General features: G+C 50.1%; 1 protein-coding gene across 3 annotated transcripts in view; it reads right to left on the bottom strand.

Annotated features, from left to right (window-relative positions):
* The window catches only part of USP36 (ubiquitin specific peptidase 36), a 29,966-nt gene that overhangs the window by 10,569 nt on the left and 1,036 nt on the right, over positions 1-18,361 (bottom strand). Inside the window, exons 2-14 of one of the 3 annotated variants that reach the window (XM_033139046.1) lie at positions 14,922-15,240; positions 14,605-14,820; positions 12,225-12,335; positions 11,553-11,655; positions 11,116-11,183; positions 10,669-10,739; positions 9,944-10,023; positions 9,204-9,315; positions 8,792-8,932; positions 7,816-7,916; positions 4,820-4,958; positions 1,953-2,642; positions 586-701 (exon numbers count right to left, since the gene is read on the bottom strand). In XM_033139046.1, the coding sequence (XP_032994937.1) occupies positions 586-701; positions 1,953-2,642; positions 4,820-4,958; positions 7,816-7,916; positions 8,792-8,932; positions 9,204-9,315; positions 9,944-10,023; positions 10,669-10,739; positions 11,116-11,183; positions 11,553-11,655; positions 12,225-12,335; positions 14,605-14,820; positions 14,922-15,174 (2,201 nt within the window). In that variant the 5' untranslated portion in view covers positions 15,175-15,240. Of the gene's footprint in view, positions 1-585; positions 702-1,952; positions 2,643-4,819; positions 4,959-7,815; positions 7,917-8,791; positions 8,933-9,203; positions 9,316-9,943; positions 10,027-10,668; positions 10,740-11,115; positions 11,184-11,552; positions 11,656-12,224; positions 12,336-14,604; positions 14,821-14,921; positions 15,241-18,361 lie in introns of those variants that run through there. The other 2 variants (XM_033139044.1, XM_033139043.1) reach the window with 2 other exon arrangements.

Raw genomic sequence — 18,361 nt, 5'->3', positions numbered from 1 at the left:
GGACTAAGCAAGTATCCTGTTAGCATAAGGATCACCAGTTCGGCAACTGAACTCCCTGCCCCCACCGCCCCCTAAATCTGCTCTAGGAATTCCTCCAACCCTCTGTAGTAAATTTGGAGTGGGGGGGAAAGTCCCACTGCACAAGCAGGAATCCCTGTGCTGATGGGATGCTTATTTAGTGCTGCAACAGATACAAGTCGTTGGCTACAACCCTAATCATTTACCATTGTATATATGTGTGTGTGCGCACACACATACGATACACACACACACACAAAACAAATTAAAAAAACACAGAGGCTGCTCTCACACAATGTCTAAGCAGGGTGACGTTTCTCATTCCCTGTCCATTTGCCCAAATCACCCAAACCAGACACAACACCCAGTAACAGGTGGGCTTCAAGGCGCCCGCCAGCAATTGCACCAACACCCGCAAATCCAGAAAGGCTTTGCTTCAGAAAAGTACCAAACGCTACAGTGACTTATCATGACAAGCCAAAGAGCCACACAGCAAGGATAGGGTGCAGAAAGCCAGGCCAGGGTTATGACCGTCCCCCACCCCCCGCAAGGGCCCCGGGAGCTCACCTGGGATAGTCGAGCGCAGCGGCACAGACGGGGTGGGTGGTTTTTGTAGCAGCTGGTGGAGGGTGGGGCGGCGCCAGGCGCTCACTGCTGCTCAGTTTCTGCAGTGTGTTGCTGCCCTGTAGTTATTGACATAAATAAAAACTTGGTGGTCTAAAAAAGAGGTTTCCGTGACCCCAGGGGGCAGAGCAAGAAGAGAGGGGAGGGGGGAAAACAAAAGAACGGGGTGGGAGGGGGTGGGACAGGGAAAAAGAATCAGAAAAGTGTTTGCTGTTAGAAACAAAGGGAAAAGAAGGAAGGACATGTATAAAGACAGAACAGTGTTAGAATAAAACAATGGGCAACAGGCACCTTCCCATCTTCCTTGTTTTCAAAGAGAGGAAAGGAAAACACCAAACGGGGTCTCTCTGCTCCGGCCCTGCGAGCAGCAAAATGCCTCCTTTAATGTGGGCCTCGCGCACTTGCTGCTACAACCTCACCAAGCGAGAGGACTTCGAAGAGGCAAGAATGAGGGGAGACCAGTTTTACAGAACCGCAAGTTTCACTCCAAGACTTTGGGGAAACAGGGGGCCCCGTGCACAGAATGCAGATATGCAAGCACCTGCTTGAAAGAATAGAGAGCTTGTTCGCGGGTAGAATCAAGCCAAACCATGGCTGAGCACGAATAGGGCGCACGCCGGTTCCGGGAGTGGAGATCTCAGCTGCTTTGCCCCTCCCCAGGTTCTGCTTGCTGCATCTGAGCCTGGGCCAAGCCACTGCTCAGCCCCTGGCAGCACGAGAGGAGTGCTGTGGCCGCAATCTTTGAGTCAGGGAACCTGCACATTTGCTTTTTCACACTAAGCCAAGGTTTGACATAGCATTCTGTGTGGGCTGTACTAATGCCCCCAAATATGCAACAATGGATTGGCAGGTTAAGGAGGGTAGTCAGAAAGTGCTTGGGATTTACAAGCTGGCCAGGTGATGAATCTCCCTGGGCTCCTACCTACGAAACAGCTCAGTTGGTAAAGCATGACACTCAAATCTCAGGGTCGTGGGTTCGAGCCCCACTTTGGGCAAAATATTGCTGCCTTGCCGGGGGTTGGACTAGATCAGTTTCCCAAGCTTGGGTTTCCAGCTGCTTCTGGACTACAATTCCCATCATCTCTGACCACTGGTCCTGCTAGCTAGGGATGATGGAAGTTGTAGTCCAAAAACTGCTGGAGACCCAAGTTTGGGAAACCCTGGACTAGATGATCCAACTCTATGATTGCAGTGCTGCCGCAAGCCTGAAATGCCCCCTCCCTGAATCTACCTCACCCCATCCCCCCAAACCACCACTCCTTTTGCCACCATTTTGGAGGTAGGTGAGGTAAAGTACCCCTAAAACGCACCTTCCTGGCAGAGAGGGCCAGTTTTTTTGCAGGTGGGGGGGACATGGTATTTCCCAGCTCCAGATTGGTCACATTAGCCAGCAAAGGCGACTTCATCTTGGCAAACTTGGAGTCCTCGGAAACAGGTTTCCCAGAGGCACAGTCCGATTCCTGAGAGGAGCAGTAGCCGTTGACGCCCATTGTGGCCTGAGGGAGTCCTTTGGCTGGGCGATGTGCTGGACTGGAGGAAAAGGAGCTGCTCGAAGAGGACGAGGAGGAAGAAGACGAGGAGGAAGAAGTCAAAGGCGAGGAGGCCTTGCTCGGCACCTCTGTGCCTTCCTCACGAACTTTGGCCTCAGGGTCTCCTCTGGGAGCCTCTGGCGGCTGTGAAGACAATGCCAAGCCCTTGTCCGCCCAGGAGCTCTGCTTGCCCATCTCCACCCTGACACTGGCGGCCTCGCTGAAGTCCTGAGATGTTTTGAGTGGCAGGAGAGGCTGCTTCTTGGACCTCTTGCTGAAGTCGTCTAGGAAAGACAGCTTGGCAGGGAGCTTAGGAGAGCAGAACCCAACAGCAGGGATGAGCTTCGGATGAGGAGGAGGAGGAAGCGTCCCGTTCTGGGGTTTGGAGTTGGAAGCAAAGGAGCTGCGGGGAACAGGGACGCCAGGTTCCTCAGGGTCAGACGTCTTCCTTGCCTGAGTCACATCTTGCCTCTATAGCGACAGAAGATAATAGATGTTGAACGAAGACAGGTGGAGCCAACACCACGAAATGGGGAGCTGCTCCCCCTGCTCAATAAACTGTTCAGACCAATCCAAACGCAATACCCACAAACCGCCAGATGTATAAGCAGACTGCATTTAAGGTTATCTTGCTGCATGAAAGTCACGCAGTTCACTCACACCTTACTCAGGGTTAAGATTTCCCCCATCTGATCCGCTGGGAAGCAACCGATGCATTTATTACCATTCAAGTCGGTGGGCTCTGGCCTTGTTCTCAAAACAGGAGAGGACTGTCTTGACTGCTACAATTGCCAAGTTCTGGAAGACTTTTGATCTTGGCGATTTGGATTACTGGTACAGCGGAACTTCGGGTTGCGGACATAATCCATGCTGGAGGCACGTCGGCAACCCGCAGCGTTCACATCCTGAAGCGCCGCGTCTGCGCAGGTGCCGGCACAATTTGGCGCTTCTGCGCATGCGGTGAAACCCGTTCTGGTACTTCCAGGTTTCCCGCGGTCCGCAACCCGAACACACGTAACCTGAAGCGTCCGTAACATGAGGTATGACTGTATACCAAGACTTGGCAAATTGCCCTCTCCTTGAAAAAAATTCATGTTACATTTAAACTACCCAGAGGCCAAAATGCCTGGTTTGATTTTATTTCATATTCTGTATGAATACAGCAGGCTCACAGACGCCAAGTCCCATTGGTTTAAACAAATGCCTGGAATAGTTAAATTCTCAGCTGCTACTAAGAGTACAGTACTTTATTTCAGAGATGATCTCTGATTATTACAATAGACTGCCTGTTATGATGCAGTTCTAGGCCACAAAATCTTTTGCTTGGGTGCTAACTCACTGAGTGTAACAGCTACTTTATTTCTTATCTCCCAACTGTAATGATTGTATTCTCTTATTATATACTTCGTTAAGTTGTTTTAACATTGTCAACTTAATGAAAAGTACTTTGGGCATAAAACAAATAACTTCCTTGACCATACCAACTGACACCACAGGAGAGGGCTTGTGTGAGAGAATGCACCCCCCATTTTTTAGTTATTTTGATATACTTCACATAGGAAGTTGGAACGCCAGGGAAACGGCTAGGCTCAAACCTCTCACTGCCATCTCGTTTTCTAGGTAAAGGAGCATTCAGTCACGTGAGCCTTCCCCCCTGCAGCCTGAAGTGGTACAATCCACTCACAGGTTTACCACTTCTGTGGGAATACGTGTGGAGAAGAAGGACTAAGATGCCCAACTACTGGCACCCCCAATAATCCATTACATAAAACTGCAAACATGTTTCCCATAAAGATGCTGGGGGCAGAACAAGGCTTTTGTTCCTCCACAAATTAACACTCAAAATGCCAGTTTTGTGACTGCTTCCAGATTTTGCATCGGAAGCATCAACCCAACAATTTCATCAATCTTCTGCAGTACACTCCCCGTAATTCATAACAGTGTCTTGGGCTGGCTGGCTGCTGCAGTGCATTTGTATGGTTGGAAGAATTTCAATCCCCCCCCCAAAAAAGTAAACTTGCTAGCACTTATGGCTGCTGATGAAAAGTGTGCGGATAACATACCAAGCCAGAGAGGAGACTGCGTAATATTTTTCAGTAGCTGAAGAGAGCTTCAGGGTAAAGGTAAAGGGAACTCTGACCATTAGGTCCAGTTGCGGATGACTCTAGGGTTGCGCCGCTCATCTCGCTTTATTGGCCAAGGGAGCCGGCGTACAGCTTCTGGGTCATGTGGCCAGCATGACTAAGCCGCTTCTGGCGAACCAGAGCAGCGCACGGAAACGCCGTTTACCTTCCCGCCAGAGTGGTACCTATTTATCTACTTGCACTTTGACGTGCTTTCGAATTGCTAGGTTGGCAGGAACTGGGACCGAACAACGGGAGCTCACCCCGTCGCGGGGATTTGAACTGCCGACCTTCTGATCGGCAAGCCCTAGGCTCTGTGGTTTAACCCACAGCGCCACAGGGTACTTGCTCTCAATTTACTTTGGGTTTTGGTTTTTTTACAGGTCACCGGGTTTTGTTTTTCCTCAGCCCAGAATCTGCACTGCTCATCTTAAGACTTTTCCCTTTCCTTTTGAAGTTCAAAGTACACACAGTTCCGACGGTGGGAAATTCTGGATGGCAGGCGGACTATGCAGATATTCTCACCTTGCTCATCAGCGGTGACGCGAGGGCACCATTGGTCATGCTTTTCTTCATGTGGTCGGAGACTATGCTTCCTCGGTTGGATGCGGGGCATGTGCTTTTGGAGATGGTCCCCTCAGAATTCTTCCTGGTACTTGGGATCCTTGAAAAGGGGGAAGGAGGAGGAACCTGTACATTATCGCTATCACTATTTTTAGAGGTCACCCTACTCTTCAGACCAGGGGGTGGCGAACCTCCAGCTCTTAGGCCAATCTTGGCGCACCAGGACTAATTTAGCCCAGGGAGGCCATTTCCAGGGGCGTCGCTGGGGAGGGGCGGTGGGGGCGGGACGCCCCCAGTGACAGGGTGAGCAGCGGCGGGTGGGGGTGTCAAGCGGCGGCCCCTCCCGCCACTCCCACGCGCCGCCGCTCCCTCCGTCACCCCCGGAGCAGCAGCACATGGATGGGGTGCTTCTGCCGCTTTTTTTCGGCGGGGGGGGCGACCCGCGAGGGGGGTTGTCACCCCCTCCTCGCTGGTCACCCCCCCCGCGCCGAAAAAAACCGCGGGAGGGCGGGCGGGGAAAGCCTGGAAAGGAAGCAGAGCAGGCGCGTTTAAGCGCCGCTCTGCTTCTTTTTCCGCTTTCCGCCGCTTTTTTTCGGCGGTGGGGGGCGACCAGCGAGGTGGGGGTCACCCGTCACCCCCTCCTCGCTGGTCACCACCCCCCCCGCCGAAAAAACCGCGGGGGGGGGGGGGCGGGGAAAGCCTGGAAAGGAAGCAGAGCAGGCGCGTTTAAGCGCCGCTCTGCTTCTTTTTCCGCTTTCCACCGCTTTTTTTCGGCGGGGGGGGGGGGGCGACCAGCGAGGTGGGGGTCACCCTTGTCACCCCCTCCTCGCTGGTCACCACCACCCCCCCGCCGAAAAAACCGCGGGGGGGGGGGGGCGGGGAAAGCCTGGAAAGGAAGCAGAGCAGGCGCGTTTAAGCGCCGCTCTGCTTCTTTTTCCGCTTTCCACCGCTTTTTTTCGGCGGTGGGGGGCGACCAGCGAGGTGGGGGTCACCCGTCACCCCCTCCTCGCTGGTCACCACCACCCCCCCGCCGAAAAAACCGCGGGGGGGGGGCGGGGAAAGCCTGGAAAGGAAGCAGAGCAGGCGCGTTTAAGCGCCGCTCTGCTTCTTTTTCCGCTTTCCGCCGCTTTTTTCGGCGGGGGGGGGCCGACCAGCGAGGTGGGGGTCACCCGTCACTCCCTCCTCGCTGGTCACCACCCCCCCGCCGAAAAAACCGCGGGGGGGGGGGGCGGGGAAAGCCTGGAAAGGAAGCAGAGCAGGCGCGTTTAAGCGCCGCTCTGCTTCTTTTTCCGCTTTCCACCGCTTTTTTTTCGGCGGGGGGGGGCGACCAGCGAGGTGGGGGTCACCCGTCACCCCCTCCTCGCTGGTCACCACCCCCCCCCGCCGAAAAAAAGCCTCGGAAAGGGGGAAATCCCCCCTTTCTGTATACACGTGCGTCGTGACGTCATGATGACGTCACGGCGCGCGCGTCGTGCCCCTCCCCCAGGGGGTGCCTCTGCGCTGCCGCCGCCCCCAGCAGCGCAGAGGCTAGCGACGCCACTGGCCATTTCCCCCAAACCACACCCACCTGCCCATCAGCTGATGTCACCAGTGATGTCAGCTGATGGGTGGGAGGACAGCATTCAATCCTGCAATGGCTGCACAATCCAGTTCCTGGCACAGAGCAGGATCATGAAACCAAGGCAGCAAGGTTTAATAGGGCAGGGATTAAAGCCCTGATCTTTGGCAAGAGAAAGCAGGAGCTGTGAACCTTCTTCAATATCAAGGATTACATTACAGCCAAGATGTGGAACTGGGTGTGGCTGATGAGCCAAGGTGAGTCTAATTAGGGACAGAGGTCTGAGGTTCCCTTCCACTGCACTACAGTTTACAAATACAAAAGAATACAGAAGTATTTGTTTGGTCTTAAGATTTAAAAAAAGAAAAGCAAATAGAGAAGTTAAGGAAACAACTTTAAATCATAAAACAGTAAACAACCCGAAAAGCCCAACAGAAAACAATACGCACGTAAAAGAAATATCTAAAACACAAAAACACCTCGGCTTATGTAACTCTTTGCCAGCTATAGATTGTACATTGCTAATGCATAGGCCCCTCCAATTATTTATGCATAGGCCCCATGCAATTATTTAATGGACAGCATGCAAGAGTACAATACAATTAAAACTGCTGCAGCATTTGAAGCACCGCATGAAAATGTAACACCCGGGTTTATTATTGATTACAAATGATCAACATAAATGCACCACACCTCTACAGATGTTGGCATGAGGTCATTCATAAACTGAAGACATCAACAAAAAAGGGCAGTGCAAATTCTGAATAGTAAGATTTTTTAATTATTTTTTTAAAATTGTATTCTAGTATATATTGGCCTTTGAACAGGGGGCTACTCGTTAGCATTGATGTACATTTTATCACAGAGAAAGACTTTATTGAAAGAGGGTCTAAACCAGGGGTTGACAATGTTTTTTGAGGCCGATCCAGTCCACTCCCCGGCAGACCTGCCCATGGGCCTTAGGTTGCCCACCTCTGGTCTAAACACACTTGGTTTTTAGATTTTCTTTTATAAAAGGTACATATTATTGGGCTTTTCGCTGCTATTTATTATTTGTGGACCACTGCCAGGCACTCTGCTTCCCTCTGCATATTTTGTTCATTTACATGAGATGATATTTAGCGATTACATCACAGCAACATGAAAGGGAAACCACATCGGCAGAAGTAGCTGGGGACCCTGCTAAAACAGTGATGGGTTAAGGATGACAAGGGTGCTTCCCATTAGCTGTGTTATTATCAACCCCAACCTGCTCCTCCCTCCATTTAAAAAAATGGACTTCTGCTCCTCTCCACTCCACTTGATTAGCAGAAAGGTGATAGGTGGATTGAAGGGCACCCCAAGAAACAGGCATGAAGAGAGGCTGCCAACGGCAGGTCCCATACCATGCCCCACTTACCGAAGATAGAAAAGCACATATGCCTGTTGATTGAGGACAACTTTGATGTTGCTCGAATGCACCATCGAGTCGTTCATCTGGTACCACTGCCCATTACTAGCCTGAAAATGGGAAGAGGAAGGAGGATCTGTAGCTACAACACAGCACAGAAGGGCAGCGTTCGGCAGGAGGGGAAGAAGCACTCCACACCATCAAAGGTAGGCATAAGCTCCATTGAAAAAAAAAGGGACTAGGTCAGTGTTTCCCAAACTTGGGTCTCCAGCTGTTTTGGGACTACAACTCCCATCATCCCTAGCTAGCAAGTCCAGAAGTCAGGGGTGATGGGAACTGCAGTCCGAAAACAGCCAGACACCCAAGTTTGGGAAACACTGGACCAGAAAAATTCATGAATAGATATACCAGTGGCTGCAAGTCATGATAGCCAGGAATACAACATCCACATGCACTGATAACAATACCAAGTGCTGGAGAATAACCCTAGGGAGGTTAGTCACCCCACTTCTAAACTTCCCCTTTGCCATCTGGCTGGCTACTATGGGTAGGAATAATACCAACTAGGTCAAATAAACGGTCGGATAATTCTAGTGCTAGAGATAAGAGAATGTTTCTTTTTTTCCAGCAGGCTGCCTCCTACAACTTCCAGCTGACTTATAACATTTGGACATGAACATCGGAGCTCCAGAGATGCACCATCTGCAATCCCCTAGATTCTTTGCTGTTGAACCTCTGGAGAAAGCAGCATTAAAAAGCCTGGCCACTCCGAATGCCAGCAGGGAGCCAAAGTGAGATAGCAGGAATTCCAAGCAAGATAGCTAGACACACTTGAACCCAGCTGGGTTCTGAAGAGCATTCACACAGTTCAGCCTTCCCACATTGATGCTTGCCAATGTTTCACATTAGCACCTCACAGCCTGGGACGCAAAGCACCCCTCTCCACTGCCAGGGCTGCCCTTTGACAACAGACGAAAGGACTCACCTTGACGTAGCAGTAGTAATGCCCCGCATGGCAGCTGTATCCTGAATGCACCAGCACAGCATAGAGGCCATACATGACAGGGTCACCGTTGGTCTGAGACATGTAGGGGCGGATATTCAGGAACTCAGGGTAGCCGACATCCTGCAAGGGAAAAGGGAAAGCCACCCATGGGGATTTGTCCCACCTGCTTGGAGTCTGCCTCTTAGGGGAGAATGCTGGTGCCGTAAACAGGGAAAAACAAAGGCAGCGTCTCATCCAGGAAACTTCCACGCTCTTAAGAAAGCCACCCGGAAAAGGCTTGGCATGAGGTCAGAAAGACAGCAGCCACGCACACTCCTCCAAACCCTCTTCCAGGGGAGAAGGGACATCTTTGCGCCCCCCCCCCCCCCCCGCTTTCCAGAACGCCACGCACCTTGGAGATCTTGCCCCCGCTGAAGTTGGCGAAGCGCTTGAGCGAGATGGTGAGGACGTTGGACGCCCGGTGAATGGTGAAGCGCTTGGTGGCTGGCACCTTCTTCTTGCACCTGGCACAGAGAAGAGGGAAGATCAACACAGTCCGGCTCCTCGTTGCGAGGCTCAGTGAAAACGGGGGGGTGTGGGTGCCCTGAGAACTCCCCTCCTGCTATGCAGCTGCACAATTGCCCCCTAACGAGACCGGGGTGGGAAGGCTATTAAGTCTTTCCCTGCATTTGAAGCTAGCTAGCATCCTTTGCTCTGCAGGCAGCCTCAAAACCATCAGGGAAATGGTTTGGTTTCAAGTAGAAGGCAGGTGCACCAAATAAACATAAACACACACACACACACACACACACACACACACACACACAGAGTGAAGATACATAACCAAACTTCTCTTCTGCTTCGTTATTCCCACTCCCAACCCAATTCATCACTTTGGAAATAGCTAAGAGGTGAGCCTAGTCCCCTCCCCCTTTTCTTTTTCCTACAGCTTTTTTTTTTTTAAGTGTGAGTCAGCAGTTGCTGAAGCTGTGGAGCAGAACATATTTGCCTGACCTCATAACTTAGCACTTCCATTCTAGAAATATGCTTCTGTGTTGTTGTTTTTAAATAAAAAAATAAAGGCGTCATTACGCAAAAAAAAAAAAGGTACCAAACAGGAGGGATGGATAGGTCAAGACGAAGGCAACTCACTTGGCACACATGTAGGCGTTCTCTCCACTTAGCACATCAGCCTTTACAAACAACTCCAATGCCCGCACGATGTTGGCAGTCTGCTGTAATCGGAAACAGAAAAGGGACATTCGTACAGAAATCACACCAAAGCTCGGGTTACCTACTCTCAGGTGAGCTCTGAAAAGAGCAGCTGGGGAAACCCCGGACAGATGGGCAGGGTATAAACAAAATATTTATTTATTATTATTATTATTATTATTATTATTATTATTATTATTATTGATGTCTCTTTAGTTCTTTAGGAAGTGGCTCCATTCACCCACTACCTCCCCGGCTACCGTTATCTTAGCTTAGATAGGATGCCCTTTTCTCTTCCTTCCCAGCGTATGGAGAACCTCTTTCCCTCCAGATACTGTTGGACTACAACTCCCATCATCCCTGCACTATTGGCCATGTTGGTTGGGGAGTCCAACAACACCTGGAGGGCCACAGGTTCCCCACCCCACCCCCAATGCAACATTATTTTCATTTTCGATACCATCAGCCACGCACAGGTGACCGAGTGCCTATATGCCACTTGCTCGCTATACTTCAGTGCATCCCTAAATGCAACACTCGTGTATAAGCCGGAAAGCACCGTGAATCCGTTCACATTTGCAAATCCCCTGCCAGCTTATGTCCCTCTTTAGGCCTACCACTGAAAAGAAATAAAAGGTGAGAGCGTTGATTTAACACTGGCCTACCCTGATCTCCAAAGCCACATCCAGGAAGGGGTCGTAAGTGTCCGAAACACTCTTGCACACGGAGCATTTCACTGCAAAGAAAGCAGAACAGTTGCTTGCCTACTCTTCATGGCCTCAGCTGCCTGCCAAGGTCATATTTCACAACGGGACTTCCGAGACATCAACGCTTCCACCTCAGCAGCTAGCAAAACCAGCACGGGAAGCAGCTAAATCCCCCGATTCCCAATATCCTCTTCAAAACCTGGGCAGAGGCCAAAGGAAGCCCGCAGGAAGCTCTCACGGTATTGGGACATCAGGCAGCCGTGTGCGCCCACAAGTCAGGTGGGCATTGCAGGAGCGCAGCTGGGCAATGAAGGAAAAAGCTGGAGTTGTAGAGTTATCACTAGGACTCGGTCAACGCTTCAAGCATAAAGGGCGTGAAGGGTACCGGGCTAAAGCTGTGCTCACCACGAGATCGGAGGTAGCCGCCAAAAATCTGGTGCACCAATGTGGTAGCCTGGGTCTGGCGATCCAGCCTGCGAAGAAAAGCAGCCAAAGGTTAAGGAGACAGTGGAGAACACCTTCCTGAAGCAATAAGGGGGCCTCATCAACAGTGGCAGGGACACAAAAGCAGCCCTTAGGGGTTTCCTCCCTAGGGAGGATTACTAGCTTTTGCTTCCTCGGGCAAAGGAGAAGCAGCCACCACCAGCTGAGTGGTGACTTACCCAGCATGCCCCCCCCCTTTCCCCCACCCACATTCCACCTGTGAAGGTCCCTGCTTCCAAGAAGCTACTTGCACAACAGGGGAAGGTGGCAAGATCTCAACCCGCCCATCTCTTTTCACCCAGTGAAAAGTACGGAACTGTTCCCCCCCCCCAACCCCAGAGACAGGGAGCGGTGCGTACTTGGTGTAACCATTGAGGCAGGCCTTCTGCATGGCGTCAATGGTGTAGCGCAGGAACTCGTGGGCATCCTCTTGGCTGCCGAAGCGGAAGTGACGAGCAATCTCTGCCAGACGGGAGGAAAGGGACTCTGAGGTTTGGCTTCCTATGCCCTCCCAGCGCAGCTCAAGCTCATGCCAAGGTAACAGGCATTGCTGACACTTGACCAGGGCACAGGAATTACATGAAGCTTATTAGCGCACGCACACACACACACACACAAAACCCAAACCATTCTAGATTCTGCAGAACTCAACATTAACTAAGCAAAATGCTGATGGGGACAGCATAGAGTGCATTTCAATCTCCCTTTTGTGGTTTCTCAAATACCGGCAACCTCAGTTGGATGGTTAAAAGAAACGAAAGGAGCGCCAAAAATACTTCTAATCTATTTATGTATTTATTTATTTGCAAGCCCAGCTGCCACGTCTTCAGCTCCACAATGGGGAGATCTGCGCACCTGGCTTTTTCATGCGCAGTGCAGTGTACGGCATGCATACACAAACACACACACATGGTCTACAGTCAACACTTCAAACAAAGAGATCTTTGGCCCCTTTCCCTGTATGTACTGCTGAGACGCATCATAACGGCACTGTTCAGCCTCATCAAAACAAAGCTCCCTCCGCTGCTTACTTTTGAGATCTCTGATGAAGGACACCGGCTTGATGGCATTGCCGCTGTTGGCGAAAGCCTGAATCATGTGATTCTGCATAACGCACATCATGCAGAAGCCTCCCTGGTGGCCTGCAAGAGAAGAGATCAGGAATGAATTCATGCAAAGGCTGCACCGGACAGAGGTCTGGCGGAACAACTCACGGAGCCAGAAAAACCATGAGAAGAGCTCAGCCTAGGAGAAGGGCATTTTTGCAGCCGTTACTAAATAAATAACCTGCTGGCCAATGGCGACAAAGGAAAAGAAAGAGAAAGGCGGGCTTTGAGGGCCATGCACTGCCCTTGCTTCATGATTAACCATCTGCAGAAGCAGCTGCATATGCATCAAGGAAAAAGTTGCCTCTTCTCTGCTGGAGGCAATTTAAGGTGACAAGGAAAGCTACTCACTGACATAATGAATACACAAATTGGAGTGCAGAGCCTGCACTTACCTGTAGGTTAGGGGTGGGGAACACGTGTGCCCCTGGAGATGCTGTTGGGCTCCCACCTCCCATCAACCCTGACCATGCTAGCTAGGGCTGATGGGATTAGGAGCCCAACATTATTTGGAGGGCCACACGATCCCCATCGCTTGTGCTAGCATCTCCTCCATGGCCAGCATCAACAGTCCCTTGCTAGAATAGCTTACATGAACAGACCACTGTTAAGATCCATGGAATAGCTTCCTAGCCCCATTGCACACACATCATAAAGTACAGTGGTACCTCGGGTTAAGAACTTAATTCGTCCTAGAGGTCCGTTCTTAACCTGAAGCAGCACCACTTTAGCTAATGGGGCCTCCCGCTGCCACTGCGCCGCCAGAGCACAATTTCTGTTCTTATCCTGAAGCAAAGTTCTTAACCTGAAGCGTTATTTCTGGGTTAGCGGAGTCTGTAACCTGAAGCGTATGTAACCTGAAGCGTATGTAACCTGAGGTACCAGTGTACTCAGAAATGCAGCCCACTTGGCCGAGACGGTCAGGTAACCAAAATGCTACAGCCATGTGTGGGATTTCTCAAGCCTGAACATCAAGCCGGCAAGCAGGTGCAAAGCAGTATTTGCCGTAATCCAAACAGCTCCTCCTCATCCCTCCCCCCCCTTTTTTTTGGAGGGACATCTTTTGTCCATCCGCTTCCCTCCATTCAGGTCCACTCCCCTAACTAGGAGTCAGCACTCCTCTAACAAGGATGAGTCGGATGCTTAGAGCAGCAGTTCTCGTGCAACCAAGTGCTGGCTCTGCTCCTTTGCAGCTGTTAGCACAGCCTCCCAGGCCCTGACTGCAAGGATGAGTGCACAGGGCTGCAAGGGAGCTGCCAGTTGCAGAACACAGTTCTGTGGAGGGGACAAGGCGCACTGCCTGTTATTTGACCTTGGATCCACACACCATCTTTTCCCATTCCCAACAGCATCCTGTTTCAAGCAGAACCCCTTCCTCAAGCTCGCATAACAATGCAACCCCTTTCTTGCGGCCGGGCACAGTACAGCCCCTTCTTGTCACAAGTGATGCCCCAAGACTTGTGACAACATGAGAAACAAGGGCCAAATAATGCTCCGTCGTTCAAGCCCCTCTCTCCAAACACAGCCAAGTGGAAGCATATCTTAACGCTATAAATTCACAGGGAGCACTTTCTCATACAAGAAATCCATTCAAAAAGCAGGCTTCGAACCCAAATGTTTTAATTTCTCCCCTCCCTGAAACCCTGAGACTATTTCAGAAAAGAGGGGAACACGGCGGAGTAAGAACTTTTTAGCCCCTGCATCGAGTAAGTGTTCTTTCCAATGCAAAACATGAAGAGTTGTAGCATAACAGAACAGAATTCTTTGTGGCTGTGAGAAAACCAAGACTCAGAAAGATAAGGCATAGTCCAATTTCTCTTGTGCAGGATTTTGGAGTGGCTTCAAAGGGTTATAGTAACACTTAAGCTTCTGCATGGCAGCTTGAAGTGCTCACAAGCACTTCACTTGCACTGTCTTTTAATAATATGTATCCCAACCCTGAAAGGTAGTTTTGGGCATTATAAAAGCCATACAAGAGATGGGGAGGATGAGGTTAAAAGGGAACAGCTTGACCAAAGGTCAGTTTATGGCACAGGCAAAATCTGAACCAGAAGCACTGCGATTCACAGTTCAGTTTCTTAGCCGCTGTGCTTCCGTTTTACTACCATGAAGGATTGAGCGTTATGCATTGCTGTTCCAGGCCCATCCCTCGTAAAAGCCTCAGTGGAGTGGCGCTGAGAAGAAAAGCAGGGGGCTGCTGAAGCCTTTGCTACCTGCGACTCTTAAGTGAAAAGAGACAGACGACATGCAAGCTTTGCCAAGGGGCACCAGCCATTCCACGTGCAACCAAACACCCTACACTCACAACTGCGGCTGTGCTCCTTGGAAAGCAGGTAATTGGCAAGAGGCGGGGTGTACGTCAGACACTGCAAGGTGGAGTTGAGGAAGCAAGTGTTGCCCAGGTTGTGGAGACCGGCTCCGACACGGTACACCCGCTCCCATTTCAGAGAGAGGCGCTCCACAGGGAAGAGGACCTTCTGCGGGGCTGGAACTCCATCTCCTCCTAATGTGTGCTCACCGCCTGTCAGAGAGGAAGAAGAACAACAGGGGAAGTCAGCGAGGCCGGGCACACATGCACGCCCGTTCGCACAGAACCATTCCCTCCCGAGAATACGGGCACACCTTGCTTTCGGATGGGTCCCTCTTCAGAGCCCCTGTGTCGGCTGGGGTTTTCTGTCTTGGGGTTCAACAGAACGTATTTGCTCTTCAGCGTCTCCAGCTGGTAGGAGAAGCTTTTGGAGGCTGGTTCAAACTCGATCTTCTGCAGCAAAACCTTCTTGGCGGAAGCAGCCAACAGTTTGCCCAGTTCGCCATCGTCAGCAGAGTCCTTCCGCCCAGGCTTCAGGGCTTCTTTCAGCTTGTCCACTATGGGCATGGTGCATCACTTGTGGGTGGCACAGGCTGCACTGCTAGCAAGGGGACTTTGCTCAGTGGGGCAGAGCTGGAAAAGAAAGCATTTGTCCTAATTTCCCCCCCACAAAGCCTCTCAAACAAGCCCCTTACCTCTGCAGCCTACAAGGCTGACTATGACAAACATTCTCCTTTGTTTGCCCTCCTGCCTCCATCTCTATTCACAATACACCTGTCTTCCCATTTTGGGCTGCAAGCAATTGGGGGCAGAAACCTGTCCTCTTTTTAATTTTCTAAAGGGTCATGAAACACCGAGAGAACTATATAAAGCCGCCACCACCACCAATTCAATTTCAAACACCATTTCCAGTAAATCTGCATTTAACTCAGAATGCTGCAACACCATTCCAAACCGTATTCTGTACTGGGCAAGCAGGGAGTGTGTCTACAAGTTCCATTTCCCCAAAGATGGGATTAAGCAGCATAAATTTGCGAGAGCAGCTACACCAAGGCTGTCTCCTTGCTACAAGCACAGGAAACCCTGAAAGCTGCATGGGGGGGGGGGGTGTCACATGCCAGTGGTGGGCGGGACTAGAGGCAAAAGCAGGCGGAGCAGTAAACGTACATTTTACCTGCATACAGTAGGCTAGTTTCAATGTGCAGGCTTCTCTATCCCAGGTAAACAGGAATCATCATCAGAGATCAAGGACACATTGCAGCCGGGGGTGGGGGGGAAGAGGGTGTGAAGCAGGGCAGGTGAGGTACATGGCTGGGGTTGGGAGTCCTGAGGCCTAGTTAGAGAAGCTTGAATGGCCACAAGTGAACCCCTGGGCCTGAAATCACACACACACACACACACACACACACACCCTATTATGTTTGTAGCACCTAACAAACAGAGCTCATACATACATCAATTCTTTTCTCATCATGCAAGCTACAAACTCACTTCTTTGAAAGTCTGATGGATGAAAAATTGCAAAATAAATACATCCCAAGTCTAGTCTAGTAGGTCTGCTTTTCTGCAATTCAATCAGTGTCAAAGCATATTTCTAAATACCTTTAGGCACCCCATTAGCATACTTCTTTTTTCTTTCTTTTTTTTTTTTTGCTGGGCCCAACAATCTCCACTCCTCAACACGGAGAAGACTCCCCCCAGAAGACAAACCAAGGACTTAAGAGCATTCACCGTGAAAGGTGCCCTTTAAAACTCTAACAAGGTGTCACAAGGTGTCACCCCAGATAAAATTATTCCATTCATTTTCACTCTACCCCAGATGACCCCAAATCAGTTCCTCTTCAATTCAATTACCTCCAAAGTAGATCCTGCTCCAAATCAATTAATTTGCCCTTCAGCTACCTGTACTGATTATCTCTCAAATCACCTCTATAGTCGCTTCAAATTATTTTGGACTGTGATCCAAGACTCACATACCTGGAAGTAAGCCCCCTTGAACTGAACAGGGTTTAGTTACAAGTAGACCTGATTATAGGATTACACTGCTGTTTCTCCCACATAAACATCCTACCCAGTAACCCAGATCACCTGCTATTTCATTTTCCCTGAATCAATCACTAAGAAAATATCTGTGCCCCACATTCTATAGGCCACGCCCTTAAAAATGGCTCAGCTCTCAAAAGAGCCTGCAGTGAAATTGGGAACTGGTTTACAAAAATGATGGCATATTTTAGTTTTTCTCCAACTGCTGGAACAATATTAGCCACAAGATACCAGTTGTTTGTAACAAACAATCACCATGAAGACCTATACAGTGGTACCTCGGAAGTCGAATGCAATCTGTTCCGGAAGTCCGTTTGACTTCCAAAACATTCAGAAACCAAGGCATGGCTTCCGATTGGCTGCAGCAAGCTCCTGCAGCCAATCAGAAGCCATGGAAGCCATGTCAGACGTTCGGGTTCCAAAGAACATTCGGAAACCGGAACACTCACTTCCGGGTTTGCGGCATTCGGAATCCAAAACATTCGACTCGCAAGGCATTCGGGATCCAAGGTACGACTGTAATCGGAAGGCCTGAGATTTACCACTTCCTCCAATAGGGAAGTCAGCACTACAGTATAAGGAAAAAAGGATTACTCTGTCACCTGAGGAATGCCTGGAATGAACTTAGGTTTGACTAGCAAACAGAAGAAGCAGAACACCCCAGATAGAAACCGCAGGTGTCTCTCCTAACAGTAGAATTCAGAACATTGTTACCCATCTTGTAAGTGCCTTTGTAACAAGACAAGTCCATATTTGGTTTTTCAAAAAGAGAGAGAGGCTTCCATCAACACAAGTCCTACTAAAACACCCTCCTATGCGTCGTATAAAGCACATATAGAAGCTCTTCATGCAAAAGGCTGCAACTATTCTGCCCAGTCCACACACAAAAATACTTGCACTACAGCCTAGGGGAGTTGGGGACAGTTAACATAAGTAAGTAGCTAGCTCATTGTAGGGAGAATGCACTTTCTTCAGTTACTAGTGTGGAGGTTTCCTAAGGCATCCAGTGAGCATCTTCCACATGTTATGATGCTCACCTGAAGCTCCCATGACATCGAACCTTTCTACAACAGCTATCATGTTATTGGTTATCACCTAAGAAGCCGCCACTGGAGGCACTACATGGTGTCTGTCTCCCCCAGAGCAGCTGAAATGGGTCCTACACAAGGATACTTCATTCCTAGCACTATTGTGTGCCCAGCAGGACGGACATACCTGGCTAGTCCTTTCCATGCTTCTGATGAACGTCAGCTTAATCAACTCACCTTGTTGTGAACAGACCTGAGATCTACGGGTATGCAACTTTAATAAATCATAATAATACCTTATACGACCAAGACTACCTCTTACTTTGGAAGGGGACATAGGGAAAGTCATAGCCGGCAACTGACTGGCAGAGAATTGCTTTGTATGTGGGACAAAACCCTCACCTTTCATGGCAGGCCTGTGCTAACTCTTGCCAAAGCAGTAGCATCTACAGCAGCAGTCAAGGGCATTTATATAGGGTACAAATGGTAAGGGAACAGCTAGGAGGCGAGAGAAGGGTGCTGCTGTGTGTGCCCTTGGGGTTGAAGAGCAAGCGGGCAAAGCTGGTGCTTGAGGAGATGTAACAGTTGAAGAGGAGCTTCGGCCAGAGTAGCTATGTTGCACACACATGCTCAGGGAAAGGAACCCTCAGCTCTTTGCATGGGGATGAGTGGAGATTCAGCAA

This window comes from Lacerta agilis, chromosome 2 (genome assembly GCF_009819535.1).
Source record: "Lacerta agilis isolate rLacAgi1 chromosome 2, rLacAgi1.pri, whole genome shotgun sequence".
NCBI lineage: Eukaryota > Metazoa > Chordata > Lepidosauria > Squamata > Lacertidae > Lacerta > Lacerta agilis.
This window is presented reverse-complemented; position numbering and strand designations above follow the sequence as displayed.